The following is a 20,743-nucleotide window of genomic DNA, read 5'->3' on the forward strand; positions in this document are numbered from 1 at the left end:
TGGGCGAGTCCGGTGAAAGCCGAACAGCCGTGCAATCGAATCTCTGTAAAATGATGAAACTGCGCTGCATGAAGAACGATGAATTTTATGCCTATCTCTGAATATATTTGAAAACTTCCTTCAAAGATAGTTGTATAAGGTTGCTTATACCATCTCAAGGTAATTGGGTAACCTTACTTTACTTTTGCCAATAGCTTAAATGGAGTTTTCTATTGAAGCGTTAAAAATAAACGTTAACGGTATTGAGCAGCATCTTGGACACGACAGGACTGGATAGCCCTAACCGTCTTCAAAGGATAATACAACTTCGAAAGCCAGGACCAAGTATAAAACTTTGAATTTGTTGACAGTTCGATATCTATTTTTGTCGGTTTATGTACTCGATGTTGGTTCAATCAGATGACTAATTTGGCGATGCATTTACGTGCGTAATTACGCGTCCTTCAGACTAGTTTAAAAAATTGAAACTTTCTTGCCATGGTGAGAAACAGTATCTGATATGCGTATGTAGTTTATCTTGGCACAGTGGTGTTTTTGCCTGGAGCAGAGAGAATCTCATATGGGGTTATGGGCCAGGAGAATAGAATGGCATATTATCTGTTGTGGCAATTGTCAAAATGTATGTTATAGTTTTTTCAGGAATTATAAAGTGATGTAAAATCCAAAAATGTGGGAAGATTATGGATGAAGTCAGTGGTGTAGTGGAGGGTAAATGAAGTTTACACACTTTTTTGACCTACCATTTATCCACCTTTTGGGGAAAAATGCTTTGAAACGAGGTCTATAGGGAGCGATTTTTTCTAAAATCCGCGACCCGTGATCAGAGTTTAACCACCTACGTTTTTTTACCACTTCACTGATGAAGATGTCGTATTCTAGCATATATTGTCACATTGTGTCATATCTGACAGTATTTTTTTCAAGTCACTATAATTTATTTGGAGACAGTACAGGTATAATTTATAGAAATAACACACTTAACTACTATGCGGTTCTAAACTCTCCATTTCTGTCTGCAGTGAATTGAACGCTGTGCCCTGTTGAAGTTGTGCTCCAGTTGGGTAGTTACTGCCTCTTACCCTACATAAACCAGCCTTAGAACTGCTGGTGTTTCCGTGGAGACGGGTGTGTCAAGGGACTATAGGCTACTCCCGATTCTCTGACACTGCCTCAGTAAACCTCACACTCACGGATGGAAGTGAGAATGATTTGGAAATGCCTTTTCTCCTTCTCAACCAAATACTGGGTCACCTCCTTCCCTAGTTTTTCTCAAAAGTCTCTTCACAGTCAACTTTGATGGAGAGATGTGACCAAGTCACTTTGAAGTTAATCCACCATATCAGTGGAGGCTGCCATGGGGAGAACGGGTTCATAATAATGCCCAGAATGGAGCTAATGGAAAGTAATAGCATTAAACACATGGAAACAGTGGGTTTAAGGTATTTCATACCATTCCACAAATTCCACTCCAGCCATTACCACGAGCCCGTCCTCCCCAATTAGGGTGCCACCATCCTCCTGCTCCATTTACCAGTTCATTAGGCCCCAATTCCGACCTGGTTAAGTGCATGTAAATTGAACATTATTCCTTTTTATGCACCTTTCTCTCTAGGCACGTTCTTACCCACAACTTAAGCATTAGAATAGCATGCTATTCACCCCGCTATTCATTCAGGATGGAGCTCTAAGAAATGAAGGTGTGGTGGAGAGGTGTCTATTCTGACCAAAACTTAATTCCCTGATAACTCCACCACCTTTATGTGCGAGCAAACCATGAATAAGGTTGAGCGAACCTGCCGGTTCCAAGTGGAAAAAGACTTTATTCTTTCTGATAGAAATAACAGCATTATCCATGCAGTGCAATTTATAAATAGATAAGAGCTATTTAAAAGAGCTAGGAAAATAAGTAATCCCTTTGGAGAAGGGGATTGTAAAAACAGCAATTGTTTTATATTATTTTTCCTTATGATCACTGGAGGTGAATGTGAAATCAGCCATATGGAAGCAAACTGAAAATCATATCAACATGACATGTATTGCGGCCCCTTCTCCACAGTGAAATAGGTTCTAAATAGCTGTGCCATTATTTCCTAATTTTAATTGTGTGCCCTCATAATTTGCATGGATGAAATTTGAACACCCAAGCTCTAGGTTTATGTATGGCTGAACCTGCTGAGTTGATGTAAGCTCTTTAGAATGTTTTCATTATAGCCAATGCCTGGGCTTTTCTCCATTTTCTTTTACAATTTGTAAAGCAATCATGTTAAATATTTGCCACTATCGGGAGCTACTGCCAGTAATACCCAAATCCATTTATAACTGTCACTTTAGTATTAGTTTTCTTCCATTTGCATCCTTCCATTACGTTCCGTTCATCTTTCTTCTGTCACGTCCATGCAAGTTGTTCCTCAGGGTTGCTAGAATTAGTGGATCATTTTAGGCTAACGTTGTGCAATAATTTGGCATAAGTAGCCTATTTGAATCATTATGGAACTCAGACCACACGTGGCAGGTTAAACCTGGAGTCTGGTGCACGGTTCATGATGACTGGACCGTTGTCACACAGTTCTATTATTAGTGAGAATTAGGCTAGATTTATAGGACTATTGTTCAACCTCTATTGTACACTTTTTTCCACCTTCAAATATTACATGGCTTGAACTTGAATATGACACATTTCAGGATGAATCAAACCACTGTATTTATTTATTCATTCATATATTTTGCATGTCAAGGCTCTCCAAACTTCTTTTTTTTTAATCTGCATTGTGTAATTTTTTGGGCGACCTGACAAAATTCACATAGAAATGTGATTTATAGATCTGTCATTCTCATCAAAAGCAAGTCTAAGAAGCAGTAGATTTGTTATATGTGCACTATTTATATGCTTCCCGTTCTTTTTGTGTCTTTTACTTTCGGGTTTGTACACCAGCTTCAAACAGCTAAAAATAAAATATTTTTGGTTATGGAAAATATATTTCACAGCGGTTTAGATGGTACAATGATTGTCAACACTATACTTGCTTGATTTGTCACATAAACTGAAATTAGGCAAACTATTAGAATTTTAGCAACCAGGAAATGGCGGGAGCGATTTCTGCATCTTTAATGATTCATACAGTATATACTTTCCTAACCCTAAAACTTGCCTAAATAATCTACAAGATCAGAGTATTTTTTAAATCTACCAGTTGGTGCTGAAATGGAGAAAAAGATGCATAGATGGCATTCTTTCATCGATCCCTATTTTCTGAACCCGTTCTCTCAATGTATTCTAATCTGTCAATAAAATTGTAATTAAATGTACATTGTATTTAAAGGGATGGCAATAAATATACTGAAAACCCTATTGAATGAAAACTCCACAAGAAAATCTGTCGGTCAGCAAGTGGGAGGGTTTTAAGCGATTGAATGACATATATTCAGTGCACTCAAAGCCTGTTACGCACGTTAATGAGGTAAGTCTGAATACCAACCACTGAGAAATGCGTAGGAAAGGTTTGTGTAAGAAAGCCGTCATTTCCTAAGTTGGAATCGGGCCCTAGTAGCCTACACATTACCAATAAAATCCTAGTCCTACATCATTGAAGCACAGTCGGCTTCACAGCACGCTAAAGTAATGAGCTTTTCAATGCTAGAAGGCTGTCAAGTTTAGCCTGTGTACTAGTCTCTTTAGCTAATCCACTCCCTGTACTTCATGCCATTTGCCAAAAAGACTGGCCTATCTGCCATCTTTAAGTATGAATATTATATAATTAATGAGCGCGAGGAGAACCAAGGATTTGATCCTGATTCGATCACCTTTACAGCTATCCTCCAATCACAACGATTATGCAAATATTTTAACTCTGTATGCTAAGCAACCATTTTTCGTTTGTCCAGATGAAACCAAATCTGTCCAAAGTAAATACATACTGCAATTCCAACCTTTTTAGCAATTGCAGTAATTTTGAGGCTCCACATGTTTTCATGGAAAATATGAATGTTATTTCCAACAACCAATCAGCAACTCCACTGTAAATCCAGCGCATATTGAACGTTGAGATTGCTGAAATGGAATGTTAGCTAGAGACTGTTACTCAGAATATTTCAAGCTTGGTTCTCTGCCCAAAGCACATCACATGAAACTACGTCATTTTGCATTCCTATCAAGACGCTACCATAAATACAGACGGCCCAAATATTTTCTCAGTTCAATCCATCTCAGCAGCAGTATTCAGCGATAGGAGATGTACATGTTGACCCCCTTGACAGACATCATTAAATGGAGCGCCATTAACAACAATGCTATTCCGGGGGTATGCAGCCGGCTGTTTGTTTTAACTGGTCATCTGGCTGAATTGAGTTGGAGAAATATGGTGCTTTACGTTGGGGGGGGGGGGGGGGGGATATTTTGACACTGTCATGTCATGATGTCACTAAGCCTACCTGTAGCCAGGGGATATGTTTAGCATAGCAAGCTCTAAGGCAACGATCGCCAATACTGAGGTTAGGGGTTTCTAGAGTCATGTTTAATGTATCATTTACTGGACATGATGATATTTCATATACCTGTCAGTGTGAGAGGATGCGGACACACGCACGTACACAGGCAAACATGCACACTTTTTAACTCAAATTAGGTTTATGGGGTTTTCCTGGATGCATGGATAAATTAGCTCTGGCTGCCTGGACACATGAAGGCTAATGATTGTCTTGTGTGATCCTATTGTTGGTGGCATCCAAGGGAAAAACTATGTTTGTTTGCCTGCGAGTGGAACTTTAGGGGAGTCAGAGGTGGGACAGGGCAAGGACTCCCAGTTGGCCTTAGGGGAAACACATGCCGTGTGAGTGTGTGGAATCTGGAAGCTGTGTGAAATGTTCTCATTAGCTAGTGGAAAAAGTGGAACCATAACAGCCACAGTTATTGGGGAAGAGTTGAGAGGGATGGGGGCAGGGCGGCGTCTTCAGACTACAGTAAGTGGCAGAGCCAGACCGACAAGGGAAAGACTGTTGCAGTGTAACTGAGGGGATAAGCAGATGTTTTCTGTGTCCCAAATGGCACCCTATTCTCTATGTAGTGCACTCCTTTTGACCGTGGCCCATAGGGCTGAGGAAGGAATCTAGGCTCATTAGGGATAACCTGTTTCACAATCTCAAAACAAAGGCCTAATGGATTTCATTGGCGGTCATATGTGAATTTAGTAAGGCCTGTTCTTTTCCCCCTAACATATACAAAGTGTGGTTCTATCCGCAAATAAAAACACACACTAACCAAAAAAAAACAATGAATTGAGTGGAAAAGTATAATCTCACCTCAGATAACGCAACAAACCGTCTGCACGAAATGGAGTCCTACTATATTTAGATAGAGAACATTGAATAGAATAAAGCTATGTCTAACAGAACAAAAATACAGATAGAACCTTATAGTCCCAAGTTCTCTAACAAAGACGGGGATGCCCTTTGGTTTCCATTGGGGGTTGATTATTGTTACAATGTCCGTTGGTGCGTGTGAGTACCTGTGCTGTGTGTTTTGTGCTTTCGTGCCCTTGTGGATTGCGCAGATGATTACGGGTCTCGTCCAGTGTGTTAATCATCGTGCGAGTGTATTATTTATTCAAGGTACTCGTCGCTCTTTTGTTTTGGGTTACTACCCTGTGTTTTTGTTACGTGTTTGTTTGGTCTTCGTCCCCTTGCCTTTACATGGCACACCATCATTTGGGTACAGTAAAAAAAAATATTACGCATTTCTGCGCCTGTCTCCCATTGCTTTTTACAAACCTATGATTATCAACCTTGCGGTTATCTTTTGTCCTGCACTGTGTGTGAACCTGCATTGTTATCAAGCAAATCTCCATCTTTGAAAATACTACATGCTATCTTTGCAATAGAAATGGAATGCATTATCATACAACTGTATAATAAGTGTATAAGTGTATAACGCCATCTTTTGGAGTGTAGGCTACTAAGTGTTCTTCTACACAACTTTAAAATTAGAACAAAAAACCAGCCACCGGGAATATCCCCCCTTTTTGGACGTTCTGTGGGTTTGTGTGCAGGGAGAGAATAAATAGCAACGCCCGTGTTTATGTCTGTCCTGGCCCCACAGTGAGATTTAGTGGAAAACTGTCCATGTGACCATGCGACCCAGTCCAGGGGAGGTGCTGCCAGTTGCATCCTGGTCCTGTTATGCTCTGGGCCAGGGGGTGTGGTCGGGTTCTGGATGGGCGTGTGCTCGTGTGTGTGTTTGTGGCTGTGTGTGGTGTCTCATTCCCAGCTGTGCACTCCTGTAAGCCTGGCAAAGCAAGCTAAGGGTGGTGTTGGTGTGTCAGAGGGAGTGTAGGCTACTCCCAGTCCGCTTTCCCCCTTAGAGCTCTCATCTTGCATTGTGTAATTGCAAGTCAGACCGAGGAAACTGCAGGAAATCACATTAAAGAATTCGGAGTGTGAACTCGACTCTTTCTAGAAAGCTCTTGGAGCACAGTCAGACACAAACTAACAATTAGTTGCTGTCCTCCTTTGTCCTCCACTCCAGTCTCTGATATAATCTGTCCTGGGCCAATAATCTCAGAGAGGAGAGAGAGAGAGAAAAAAGGCAAGCAGAGAGAGAGAGAGAGAGAAAGAGAGGTAAAGCAAGAACAGGGTCACGTGACCGTTTCTCTCTCTGGCCAATAAAACCTTTATGGGTAAAGCAGAGGGAGTGGAAGTGTTATATGACGTGTCATTAAATGTGTGCATGATGGTTTTTCCACCTATGTGTTACTTTTCCAGTAACATTTAACACACGTACAGCTGAAAACGTATGCCTGTGTGTGTGACTGTCTCCCATGTGGCATCCTAACCTAGGTGCCTGGATTTTCTAATGGTTACCTGAGTTCTGAAGTAACAACCTGAGCTTCTTGTGCCGTGCTGACCTTTTGAGGCAACAGACTGAGGTATTGAAGCCTGGAATGATCCCGGACACTCTCCCTCCACCACTTGGCGAACGGTCAATAAATAAATTCTCACATTGCGAGGGGATGTAAATGGTGTCCATGGAGACCAGGTCTCACCCTCCCATGTGGCACTCAGAACATCTCAGTTGTCATCTTATCAGTATCACTCTGCCGCTGCTCATATGCTGTTTAAAGCCTCTACAGTCAAACATTATAATAACCATAATTCAATATGAATCAACATTGGGCTATTTGAGGTGGTTCTTCTACCTCTCGAGTTACAATGTAATGCAACATCCAGATGCGGTGTGGGTTAAACCAATTTATCACTTGAGTGTTTCACTTGATGTTCCTAATAAGAGTGTTCTATCTCCTGTAGGAACAGAGGAAGAGGACGCAGGTTGAGCAGCCAGCAAGCCAGCCAGCAGACAGACATCTTAAGGAGAGCAGAAGGGGACCTACAGTCCTGCGTGGTGGAGATAAGGCTCCAAGACTAATAGCAGAGCTGACTGTGAGAAGCTCCACATTTCATTTCACCTTCCTTTAACCAGAAAAGGCCCTTGAGGTTTGAAACCCCGTTCCAGTGGGCCGTCATGGGGAAACAGAACAGCAAACTGCGGCCTGAAGTGCTGAACGACCTGCGCGAAAACACAGAGTTTTCCGACCATGAGCTCCAGGAGTGGTACCGAGGCTTCCTCAAAGACTGCCCAACGGGCCACCTGACAGTCGAAGAGTTCAAGAAGATCTACGCCAACTTCTTCCCGTATGGCGACGCTTCCAAGTTTGCTGAGCACGTCTTCCGGACGTTCGACACCAACGGCGATGCCACCATCGACTTCCGGGAATTCATCATTGCGCTGAGTGTCACATCGCGCGGCGGCCTGGAGCAGAAGCTGCGCTGGGCCTTCAGCATGTATGACCTGGATGGGAATGGCTACATCAGCCGGGCTGAGATGCTGGAGATCGTACAGGTGAGTTGAGATGAGAATGAGTTGGTTCCGGTGGTTCAATGGATTAGAAACTGAGCACGCTGCAGGTATCATTAAGGGTTTGATTCCTGCATGGACCACATACTATGAATATGTTCACTGTGGATAGCTTACAGTTTTGTAAGTTGCTTGGGATAAAAGTGTTTGCTAACTTCCTGTGGTGGATTTTACAGGTGGATTTAGTCAGAACACCCTCCGATATGTTTTCTGCTCACTTCAGCGTCTTCTTTTTTACTCGTCTTTGTGTTTAATCTAATGAATGATACGTTCTTTATTACTCACGTCCATGATAGCGTAAACATATTTTCACCATGGACATTGGCTGCAACTCATTCTATTTTTGTTTCATATTTGCTCCCCCCCCCCCCCCACCCACTGTGGCCAGAGCAGCATGTCCCGTATCAGTGTTGACTCAGGCGATTGTGTGTGGTGGTGACACAAGTGAACAAATTCTCTTGTTAATGTCCTCAGACCATTTTTTTATGTATTTTCATTTCACCTTTAGTTAACCAGGTAGGCCAGTTGAGAACAAGTATCATTTACAACTGCGACCTGTCCAAGATAAAGCAACGCAATGCGATACAAACACCAACACAGAGTTACACATGGAATAAACAAACGTATAGACTATAACACAATAGAAAATTCTATATACAGTGTGTGCACATGAAGTAAGATTAGGGAGGTAAGGCAATAAATAGGCCATAGTGGCGAAATAATATACATTTAGCGATGGATGTGCAGAAGATGAATGTGCAAGTAGAGATACTGGGGTGCAAAGGAGCAAAAAATAAATAACAGTATGGGGATGAGGTAGTTGGATGGGCTATTTACACATGAGTTTGTACAGGTGCAATGATCTCTGAGCTGCTCTGACAGCTGATGCTGAAGTTAGTGTGGGAGATATGAGTCTCCAGCTTCAGTTATTTTTGCAATTCATTCCAGTCATTGGTAGCAGAGAACTGGAAGGAAAGGTGGCCAAACAAGGATTTGGCTTTGGGGGTGATCAGTGAAATATACTTGCTGGAGCGCGTGCTATGGGTGGGTTCTGCTATGGTGACCAGTGAGCTGAGATACGGCGGGGCTTTACCTAGGAAATATTTATAGATGATCTGGAGCCAGTGGGTTTGGCGACGAATATGAAGCGAGGGCCAGCCAACGAGAGCATACAGGTTGCAGTGGTGGGTAGTATATGGGGCTTGGTGACGAAATGGATGGCACTGTGATAGACTGCATCTTATTTGCTGAGTATGTTGGATGGTCAGTTTTACGAGAGTATGTTTGGCAGCATGAGTGAAGGATGCTTTGTTGCGAAATATGAAGCCGTTCTAGATTTAATTTTGGATTGGAGATCCTTCATGTGAGTCTGGAAGGAGAGTTTACAGTCTAACCAGATGACTAGGTATTTGTAATTGTCCACATATTCTAAGTCAGAACCTTCCAGAGTAGTGATGATAGACGGGCGGGCAGGTGCGGGCAGCGATCGGTTGAAGAGCATGCATTTAGTTTTACTTGCATTTAAGAGCAGTTGGAGGCCACAGAAAGAGAGTTGTATGGCATTGAAGCTCGTCTGGAGTTTAGTTAACACAGTGTCCAAAGAAGGGCCAGAAGCATACAGAATGGTATCGTCTGCGTAGAGGTGGATCAGAGAATCACCAGCAGCAAGAGCGACATCATTGATGCATACAGAGATAAGAGTCGGCCCGAGAACTGAACCCCGTGGCACCCCCATAGAGACTGCCAGAGGTCTGGACAACAGGCCCTCCGATTTGACACACTGAACTCTGTCTGAGAAGTAGTTGGTGAACCAGGCGAGGCAGTTATTTGAGAAACCAAGGCTGTTGAGTCTGCCGATAAGAATGTGCTGATTGACCGAGTCGAAAGCCTTGGCCAGGTCGATGAATATGGCTGCACAGTATTGTCTTTTATCGATGGCGGTTATGATATCGTTAGGACCTTGAGTGTGGCTGAGGTGCACCCATGACCAGCTCGGAAACCAGATTGCATAGCGGAGAAGGTACGGTGGGATTCGAAATGGTCAGTGATCTGTTTGTTAACTTGGCTTTCGAAGACCTTAGAAAGGAAGGGTAGGATAGATATAGGTCTGTAACAGTTTGGGTCTAGAGTGTCTCCCTCTTTGAAGAGGGGGATGACCGTGGCAGCTTTCCAATCTTTGGGGATCTCAGACGATACGAAAGAGAGGTTGAACAGGCCAGTAATAGGGGTTGCAACAATTGCGGCGGATAATTTTAGAAAGAGAGGGTCCAGATTGTTTAGCCCAGCTGATTTGCAGGGGTCCAGATTTTGTAGCTCTTTCAGAACATCAGCTATCTGGATTTGGGTGAAGGAGAAATGGGGAGGCTTGGGCCAGTTGCTGTGAGGGGTGCAGTGCTGTTGACCAGGGTACTGGTAGCCAGGTGGAAAGCATGGCCAGCCGTAGAAAAATGCTTATTGAAATTCTCAATTATGGTGGATTTATCGGTGGTGACAGTGTTTCCTAGCCTCAGTTCTTATTCTCCATGGACTTTACAGTGTCGCCGAACTTTTTGGAGTTTGTGCTACAGGATGCAAATTTCTGTTTGAAAAAAAATGTACACTGCCTGTGTATATTGGTTCCTAACTTCCCTGAAAAGTTGCATATCGCGGGAGCTATTCGATGCTAATGCAGTACGCCACATGATGTTTTGTGCTGGTCAAGGGCAGTCAGGTCTGGAGTGAACCAAGGGCTATATCTGTTCCCGGTTCTACATTTTCTGAACGGGGCATGCTTATTTAAGATGGTGAGGAAAGCACTTTTAAAGAATAACCAGGCATCCTCTACTGACGGAATGAGGTTAATATCCTTCCAGGATACCCAGGCCAGGTTGATTAGAAAGGCCTGCTCGCTGAAGTGTTTTAGGGAGCGTTTGACAGTGATGAGGGGTGGTCGTTGGACCACAGACCCATTACAGAAGCACGCAATGAGGCAGTGATCGCTGAGATCCTGGTTGAAGACAGCAGAGGTGTATTTGGAGGGCAGGTTGGTCAGGATGATATCTATGAGGGTGCCCGTGTTTACGGATTTGGGGTTGTATCTGGTAGGTTCATTGATCATTTGTGTGAGATTGAGGGCATCTAGTTTAGATTGTAAGGCGGCCGGGGTGTTAAGCATGTCCCAGTTTATGTCACCTAACAGTACGAGCTCTGGAGATAGATGGGGGGAAATCAATTCATATATGGTGTCCAGGGCACAGCTGGGGGCAGAAGGTGGTCTATAACAAGCGGCAACAGTGAGAGACTTGTTTCTGGAAATGTGGATTTTTATAAGTAGAAGATCGAATTGTTTGGGCACAGACCTGGATAGTATGACAGAACTCTGCAGGCTATTTCTGTAGTAGATTGCAACTCCGCCCCCTTTGGCAGTTTTATCTTGTCTGAAAATGTTATAGTTAGAGATGGAAATTTCAGTTCCTGTCTCATTGGTGTTAGGCTCAAATACCTTGATTTTTTATAAAGCCAGAGAACCGTGATGAATTTTCCAGGTGGTAACCTGACTGCATAGGGTAACTAGTTGAATAGTTCCATTCTGACAGAGAATATTGTATTATTTGTTAAAGGCACTATTTGGAAGTTACTTTGTTTTTTAATGGTCATTAGTGGTAGACTGTATACACATTCAAGAATGTTGTTTCTAAAACCTTATGAGCTTTGTGCAACTCTCTTACCCAAGGTCAATTGTTCTTCCTTCTGCAGGCGATTTACAAGATGGTGTCCTCAGTGATGAAGATGCCAGAAGATGAGTCGACGCCGGAGAAACGGACAGATAAGATCTTCAGACAGATGGATGTAGACAATGATGGTGAGTCTTGTTTGTTTTTCAACCTCTAATTCGACCTTTTATAGTGACATGAATGATTTACATTCCAGCATGGTAATAACCAGGTAGGAACTATGTAATTACCACTAGTAGTTACCATGTTGTTTCAACCAATCCTCCTTCCTGACATCCCAACCAGCCCATGGTTGTTACCTGGAAACAGAGATGGTAGTTCTATGTAATAACGATGAACAGTGCTGGAAAATGCAACATTACCTGTTTCTCTTTAGTTCTACTGTTTTATCCCTTTAAATATCCCAACCAGCCCATGGTTGTTACCTGGAAATAGTTAAACCATTATATCCCTTCCCCATAACAAACATAACTTAGCAGTTATATATGTCATTGTAAAATGACACACAATTGCTATGACATGACAAACAAAGCACAGTTTACAACCAGGGCCTGGTTTCCCAAAATAATCTTATAGTTAACGATGAACTTATAGTTAACAATGAACTTAAGATGCTTTTAGGAAACAGGGCCCTTGGAATGGTGAGTTGGATGATCATTCAAAACGATGTTTCCCAGTTTGAGCTTGTTTTATTTATTATTATTATTTATTTTAAACAGTGTCGCTAGAACACGTTTATGTATATTTCAGGAATCCTTTCCTAATGTTGTGATTGTAGCATTATGTAAGGGAGAATCAACAAGGGGCTTACCTTCCACAGAGCTGCATTATTTTCCAGAGAACATCAAGAGGCCCGGGTTGATTATCTTTCATATCAGGCTATAATTTAACACATTTCCCACTAGAAATGTGTTCATTTGCAGGTAGAAATGTGTTCAACATCCACTGAAGTAGCTAGCAAGTTTACTTGATTGCAACAGTAGCTAGTTGCTGTAACGACGGGTGAATGAGCGAAGAGTCAGATGCAGAGAGATGCAGAGAGCGAAATGAACGGGAAAACGCTTTAATGTCCTTCAAATCGTAACAGGTCCAAAACATGGGTGAATGCCCAAAACACTGGCGCTAAACCAACCCAAAACCTAGACGCACACTGGACAGCGAAAAACCCAAAACACTGGAGCTAAACCAACCCAAAACCTAGACACACACTGGACAGCGAAAAACCCAAAACACTGGCGCTAAACCAACCAAAAACCTAGACGCACACTGAACAGCGAAAAACCCAAAACACTGGAGCTAAACCAACCCAAAACCTAGACACACACTGGACAGCGAAAAACCCAAAACACTGGCGCTAAACCAACCAAAAACCTAGACGCACACTGAACAGCGAAAAACCCAAAACACTGGAGCTAAACCAACCCAAAACCTAGACACACACTGGACAGCGAAAAACCCAAAACACTGGCGCTAAACCAACCAAAAACCTAGACGCACACTGGACAGCGAAAAACCCAAAACACTGGCGCTAAACCAACCCAAAACCTAGACGCACACTGGACAGCGAAAAACACAAAACACTGGCGCTAAACCAACCAAAAACCTAGACACACACTGGACAGTGAAAAACCCAAAACACTGGCGCTAAACCAACCAAAAACCTAGACACACACTGGACAGTGAAAAACCCAAAACACTGGCGCTAAACCAACCAAAAACCTAGACGCACACTGAACAGCGAAAAACCCAAAACACTGGAGCTAAACCAACCCAAAACCTAGACACACACTGGACAGCGAAAAACCCAAAACACTGGCGCTAAACCAACCAAAAACCTAGACGCACACTGAACAGCGAAAAACCCAAAACACTGGAGCTAAACCAACCCAAAACCTAGACACACACTGGACAGCGAAAAACCCAAAACACTGGCGCTAAACCAACCAAAAACCTAGACGCACACTGGACAGCGAAAAACCCAAAACACTGGCGCTAAACCAACCCAAAACCTAGACACACACTGGACAGCGAAAAACCCAAAACACTGGCGCTAAACCAACCAAAAACCTAGACGCACACTGGACAGCGAAAAACCCAAAACACTGGCGCTAAACCAACCAAAAACCTAGACACACACTGGACAGTGAAAAACCCAAAACACTGGCGCTAAACCAACCCAAAACCTAGACACACACTGGACAGCGAGAAACTCAAAACCAAAACATGATACATCAAATGTAACAACCAACAAGCCCGCACAAACACCAGCGGGCAAAACGAACTTACATAACATAACACCCATCCCAAAACCCCAACAATCAACAGGTGAAAACAATTAGACAAAAACAAATGAAAAGGAAAAAGGGATCGGTGGCAGCTAATAGACCGGCGACGACGACCGCCGAGCGCCACCCGAGCAGGAAGGGGCGCCACCTTCGGTGGTATTCGTGACAGTACCCCCCCCCCCCTGACGCGCGGCTCCCGCAGTGCGCTGACTACCGGCCTCGGGGACGACCCGGGGGACGAGGCACAGGGCGATCCGGATGCATGCGATGGAACTCCCTTAGTATAGTGGGATCCAATATATCCCCGACCGGGACCCCGAACCTCTCCTCCGGCCCGTACCCCTCCCAGTCCACGAGGTACTGCAGGCCCCTCACCCGGCGTCTGGAGTCCAGAATGGACCGTATCGTGTACGCCGGGGACCCCTCGATGTCCAGAGGGGGCGGAGGGACCTCCGGAACCTCACTTTCCTGTATGGGACCAGCTACCACCGGCCTGAGGAGAGACACATGAAATAAGGGGTTAATACGATAATATGAAGGGAGTAACAATCGATATCACACCTCGTTTATTCTCCTCAGGACTTTAAATGGCCCTACACACTGCGGACACAGCTTCCGGCAGGGCAGGCAGAGGGCCAGGTTTCGGTTCGAGAGCCAGACCCTGTCCCCCGGTGCAAACACGGGGTCTCACTGTGGTGACGGTCAGCGCTCTTCTTCTGCCATCCACTCGCCTGATGCAATGACTCCTGGATGGCTCTCCAGGTCTCCTTAGAGCGCTTATTCTCCGGGTGATAACCCGAGGTCAGGCTGCCAGAGACCCCCAGCCGCTCCATAAACGCCTTCCATACTCTGGACGTAAACTGGGAACCCCGATCAGAAACGATATCCGTAGTGCCGAAAGACATGGGTGAATAGTGCCTCCGCAGTCTGCAGGACCTTTGGGAGTCCGGGCAACGGGATAAGACGGCAGGACTTAGAGAACCGATCCACAATGACCAGGATCGTCGTGTTCCCCTGAGACAGGGGAAGATCCGTAAGAAAAATCCACTGATAGATGGGACCACGGCCAGTGTGGAACGGGGAGGGGTTGTAATTTCCCTTGTGGCAAATGTCTAGGAGCCTTACTCTGAGCGCATACCGAACAGGAGGATACATAGAATCGCACGTCTCTCACCAAGGTAGGCCACCAGTACTTCCCTCTAAGACTTCGCACAGTCCTCGAAATACCCGGGTGACCTGATGAGGGTAGACTATGTGCCCATCGAATCAATTGATCACGAACAGCGTGCGGCACGTACCTACGACCCTCCGGGCACTGTGGAGGCGCAGGTTCCTCCCTTAGTGCCCGCTCGATGTCCGTGTCCACCTCCCATACTACTGGTGCTACCAGCTTGGCAGCCGGAATGATGGGAGTAGGATCGATGGACCGGTCATCAGTGTCGTATAGGCGGGACAGCGCGTCGGCCTTAGTATTGAGGGAACCTGGTCGATACGAGATCGTAAAACGAAATCGGGTGAAATACATGGCCCACCTTGCCTGACGAGGATTCAGTCTCCTAGTTCAAATCAAAATCAAATCAAATTTATTTATATAGCCCTTTGTACATCAGCTGATATCTCAAAGTGCTGTACAGAAACCCAGCCTAAAACCCCAAACAGCAAGCAATGCAGGTGTAGAAGCACGGTGGTTAGGAAAAACTCCCTAGAAAGGCCAAAACCTAGGAAGAAACCTAGAGAGGAACCAGGCTATGTGGGGTGGCCAGTCCTCTTCTGGCTGTGCCGGGTAGAGATTATAACAGAACATGGCCAAGATGTTCAAATGTTCATAAATGACCAGCATGGTCGAATAATAATAATGCAGAACAGTTGAAACTGGAGCAGCAGCACAGCCAGGTGGACTGGGGACAGCAAGGAGTCATCATGTCAGGTAGTCCTGGGGCATGGTCCTAGGGCTCAGGTCCTCCGAGAGAGAGAGAGAGAGAGAGAAAGAGAATTAGAGAGAGCATATGTGGGGTGGCCAGTCCCCTTCCGGCTGTGCCGGGTGGAGATTATAACAGAACATGGCCAAGATGTTCAAATGTTCATAAATGACCAGCATGGTCGAATAATAATAAGGTAGAACAGTTGAAACTGGAGCAGCAGCACGGCCAGGTGGACTGGGGACAGCAAGGAGTCATCACCTTGCCTGACGAGGATTCAGTCTCCTAGTTCAAATCAAAATCAAATGAAATTTATTTATATAGCCCTTTGTACATCAGCTGATATCTCAAAGTGCTGGCCCCCCAATGGTGGAACAAACTCCCTCACGACGCCAGGACAGCAGAGTCAATCACCACCTCCGGAGACACCTGAAACCCCACCTCTTCAAGGAATACCTAGGATAGGATAAGTAATCCCCCCCCCCCCCCTTAAATGATTTAGATGCACTATTGTAAGTGGCTGTTCCACTGGATGTCAGAAGGTGAATTCACCAATTTGTAAGTCGCTCTGGATAAGAGCGTCTGCTAAATGACTTAAATGTAAATGTAAATGTAAATCATGTCAGGTTGATCAGATATACTCCAGGTTACGATGGTCAGTCCAGATGAGAAAAGGGTGCTTAGCCCCCTCAAGTCAGTGTCTCCACACCTTCAGAGCCTTAACCATGGCCAACAACTCCCTATCCCACACATCATAATTCCGCTCCGCTGGCCCGAGCTTCTTCGGAAAAAAAAGCGAAGGGGCGGAGCTTCGGTGGCGTACCCGAGCGCTGGGAGAGCACAGCTCCAACCCCAGCCTCGGATGCGTCCACCTCAACTATAAATGCCAAAGAAGCGTCCGGATGCTCCAACACTGGCGCTTCGGTGAACAGTGCCTTTAAACGGCGGAACGCTCCGTCCGCCTCTGTTGACCACTGCGAATGCACCGGACCCCCTTCAGCAGTGAGGTAATAGGGGCCGCCACCTGGCCAAAGCCCCGGATAAACCTCCATTAGTAATTGGCAAACACTAAGAACCGCTGCACCTCCTTTACCATGGTGGGAGTCGGCCAATTACGCACAGCCTTGACGCGATCACCCTCCATTACCACCCCCGAGGTGGAAATGCGATAACCCAGGAAGGAAACGGCTTGTTTGGAAAATTCACATTTCTCTGCCTTCACATACAAGTCATGCTCCAGCAGTCGCCCAAGAACCTTGCGCACCAGAGACACATGCTCGGCGCGTGTAGAGGAGTAGATCAAGATGTCGACAATATACACCATTACACCCTGTCCGTGCAGGTCTCTGAGAATCTCATCAACGAAGGATTGAAAGATGGCTGGAGCATTCTTTAACCCGTACGGCATGACGAGGTACTCATAATGGCCAGATGTGGTACTAAATGCGGTTTTCCACTCATCTCCCTCCCGAATACGCACCAGATTATACGCGCTCCTGAGGTCCAGTTTCGTGTAGAATCGCGCCCCGTGAAATGATTCCACCGCCGTAGCGATGAGAGGTAGTGGGTAACTAAAACCCACAGTGATGGAATTTAGACCTCGATAATCAATAAACAGACGCAAACCACCCTCCTTTATCTTCAGGAAAAATAAACTTGAGGAGACGGGTGACATGGAGGGCCGACTGTACCCCTGTCCCAGAGCCTCTGTGACATGTATTTATTTTATTTTTATTTATCCGTTATTTTACCAGGTAAGTTGACTGAGAACACGTTCTCATTTGCAGCAACGACCTGGGGAATAGTTACAGGGGAGAGGAGGGGGATTAATGAGCCAATTGTAAACTGGGGATTATTAGGTGACCATGATGGTTTGAGGGCCAGATTGGGAATTTAGCCAGGACACCGGGGTTAACACCCCTACTCTTACGATAAGTGCAATGGGATCTTTAATGACCTCAGAGTCAGGACACCCGTTTAACGTCCCATCCGAAAGACCATAGCCAACGACTCCTCCTCGGACAACGGATACACGTGACTCCTGGGGAGTGGAGCGTTTACCTGGAGGTTTATCACGCAATCCCCCTCTCGATGGGGTGGTAATAGGGTCGCCTTCTTCTTATTGAAGGCGATAGCCAAATCGGCATACTCAGCAGGAATGCGCACGGTGGAAACCTGGTCTGAACTCTCCATCGTTGTCGCACTGATGGAAACTCCTAAACACCTGCGTGAACACTCATCAGACCACCCCTGGAGAGCTCCCTGTCTCTACGAAAGTTTAGGATTGTGAATAGCCAGCCAGGGAATCCCCAGCACCACTGGAAACGCAGGTGAATCGATAAGGAACAGACTAATTCGCTCCTTATGATTCCCCTGCGTAATCATCTCCAAAGGAATTGTGGCTTCCCTGACCAGCCCTGACCCTAACGGTCGACTATCTAAGGAGTGCACGGGAAAGGGGGGGGGGGTCTACCTTAACTAACTGAATCTTCAACCTCTGAGCAAGTCCGCGATCTATAAAATTCCCCGCTGCGCCTGAATCGACTAGCGCCTTATGCTGGAGAGAGGGGAAAAACATAAGGAAACAGATTAACAAAACCATGTGTCCAACAGGAAGCTCTGGGAGAGTGTGGTGTTGACTCACCTGGGGTGACCGAGGAGTGTTCCGCCTGCCCTCTCGACTCCCAGATGGACTCCTCCAGCACCGACCGGAAGTGTGCCCTCTCCGGCCACAATGGGTACAGGAGGACCTCCTCCTCCGGTCTCCCTAGACGCAGCCCCTCCTAGCTCCGTCGGGATTGGAGCGGGGGGGGGGGGGCAGGTGGTGGAACTGACAGGACCCTTTCAGAACGTCCGCGAGCAGCCAGCAGATGGTCTAGCCGGATAGACATGTCGATCAGCTCATCCAAGCTGAGCGTAGTGTCCCGACAAGCCAGCTCCCTGCGGACGTCCTCTCTTAGGCTACACCTATAATGGTCTATCAGGGCCCTGTCACTCCACCCAGCGGCCAAAGTCCGGAAATCAACGGAAAGTCCTGCGCGCTCCTCGTCCCCTGCCGGAGATGGAACAACCTCTCACCCGCCGCTGGGCCCTCCGTAGGATGATCGAACACAGCCCGGAAACGGTGGGTGAACTCCAGGTAGTGGCCCCTCGCTGAGTCGGGCCCGTTCCAAACGGCGTTGGCCCACTCCAGGGCCCTACCCATCAGGCAGGAGACGAGGACACTCACGCTCTCCTCGTCCGAGGGAGCAGGCCGAACGGTGGCCAGGTAGAGCTCTAGTTGTAGCAGAAATCCCTGGCACCCCGCCGCCGCTCCATTGTACTCCCTAGGAGGCGTGATGCGCAGAGCGCTGGCATCGGATCCCGCTGGAGGAGATGGTAGAGTTACTGGTGGGAGGGTAGGTGGGGTAGTAGGGAGACCACTCCTCTCCCAACGATCCATCCTCTCCATCATTTGGTCTATTGCTGATTCGATGCGATGGAGGATGGACATATGCTGAAGGTGGGGAGAGGGGTGGTCGCTGCTCCTGCTCACTCCATCTGGTGGTGCGGGCTTCTGTGACGACGGGTGAGTGAAATGAGTGAGGAGTCAGATGCAGAGAGCGAAATGAATGGGAAAACGCTTTAATGTCCTTCAAATCATAACAGGTCCAAAACATGGGTGAATGCCCAAAACACTGGCGCTAAACCAACCCAAAACCTAGACACACACTGGACAGCGAAAAACCCAAAACACTGGAGCTAAACCAACCAACAACCTAGACACACACTGGACAGCGAAAAACCTAAAACACTGGAGCTAAACCAACCAAAAACCTAGACACACACTGGACAGCGAGAAACCTAAAACATTGGAGCTAAACCAACCCAAAACCTAGACACACACTGGACAGCGAGAAACCCAAAACACTGGAGCTAAACCAACCCAAAACCTAGACACACACTGGACAGCGAGAAACCCAAAACCAAAACACGATACATCACCAAACGTAACAACCAACAAGCCCGCACAAACACCAGCGGGCAAAACGAACTTACATAACATAACACCCATCCCAAAACCCCAACTATCAACAGGTGAAAACAATCAGACAAAAACAAAGGAAAAGGAAAAAGGGATCAGTGGGAGCTAATAGACCGGCGACGACGACCGCCGAGCGCCACCCAAGCAGGAAGGGGAGCCACCTTCGGTGGTATTCGTGACAGTTCCCTTGTTAACCAAACAACGACTTGCTAGTTTAGCTAATTAAACCATCAGTCTTAGCTTGGTAATATGAAAATTTAATTCAGCTATGCCAATAATGTTTTCAATTCAACTTTTGCTTTCAAAAGCAGCTTAAATGTAAAACATGTTAGAACTATAGCCATTGAAAAATTGGAGTAATCAAGGTGACAGACAGTGACACATTCAATACCACCTTGCACACTCTTGCCTGCATGTAGGGTGTAATCATTATAACAGTTGCAAACGAGAGTTTCTATTGGACAAATTAAAGTTTATCCCCATTTCATTCTGTTTTCTTCCATTTAAGAAATGTTTTTCAACAGAATTGGTGTAATGAATACACCCCTGATCATACGCAAACACACTTTCAAGGCAGCCACATACAAACAGCATGATCACTTTTCTTGTTCTATAATTCCTTCTTGCATCTACACGCTCTGCTCCTCTCACCTTTACTCTTTGCTTGTGGACTTCAGTGCACAACACATCAGTTGTCTGTGACCAAGCAAAAAAAATATTCAGAGCAAAACCTATCATAACCGCTAAACACTTCACACAGCCATATTTAGATAACGTCATAGTCAACATAGCTACTAGAGATAACACGTTAGTAAACCCGCTATAATCATGCTGTAAGTGTTACACACCTCAGAAGTGGTCAGAAAATAATAAACATGAATTAACAGGAAAAAGTTATG

General features: G+C 45.6%; 1 protein-coding gene across 1 annotated transcript in view; it reads left to right on the forward strand.

Annotated features, from left to right (window-relative positions):
* Positions 1 to 20,743, forward strand: part of LOC135557362 (hippocalcin-like protein 1) — a 23,072-nt gene continuing 2,329 nt past the window's right edge. The window contains exons 1-3 of the mRNA XM_064990574.1: positions 1 to 159; positions 7,297 to 7,888; positions 11,639 to 11,744. Of these exons, the coding sequence (XP_064846646.1) occupies positions 7,511 to 7,888; positions 11,639 to 11,744 (484 nt within the window). The 5' untranslated portion in view covers positions 1 to 159; positions 7,297 to 7,510. The remainder of the gene's footprint in view (positions 160 to 7,296; positions 7,889 to 11,638; positions 11,745 to 20,743) is intronic.

The sequence above is a fragment of the Oncorhynchus masou genome, chromosome 16 (genome assembly GCF_036934945.1).
Source record: "Oncorhynchus masou masou isolate Uvic2021 chromosome 16, UVic_Omas_1.1, whole genome shotgun sequence".
In the NCBI taxonomy this organism is placed as follows: Eukaryota; Metazoa; Chordata; class Actinopteri; order Salmoniformes; family Salmonidae; genus Oncorhynchus; species Oncorhynchus masou.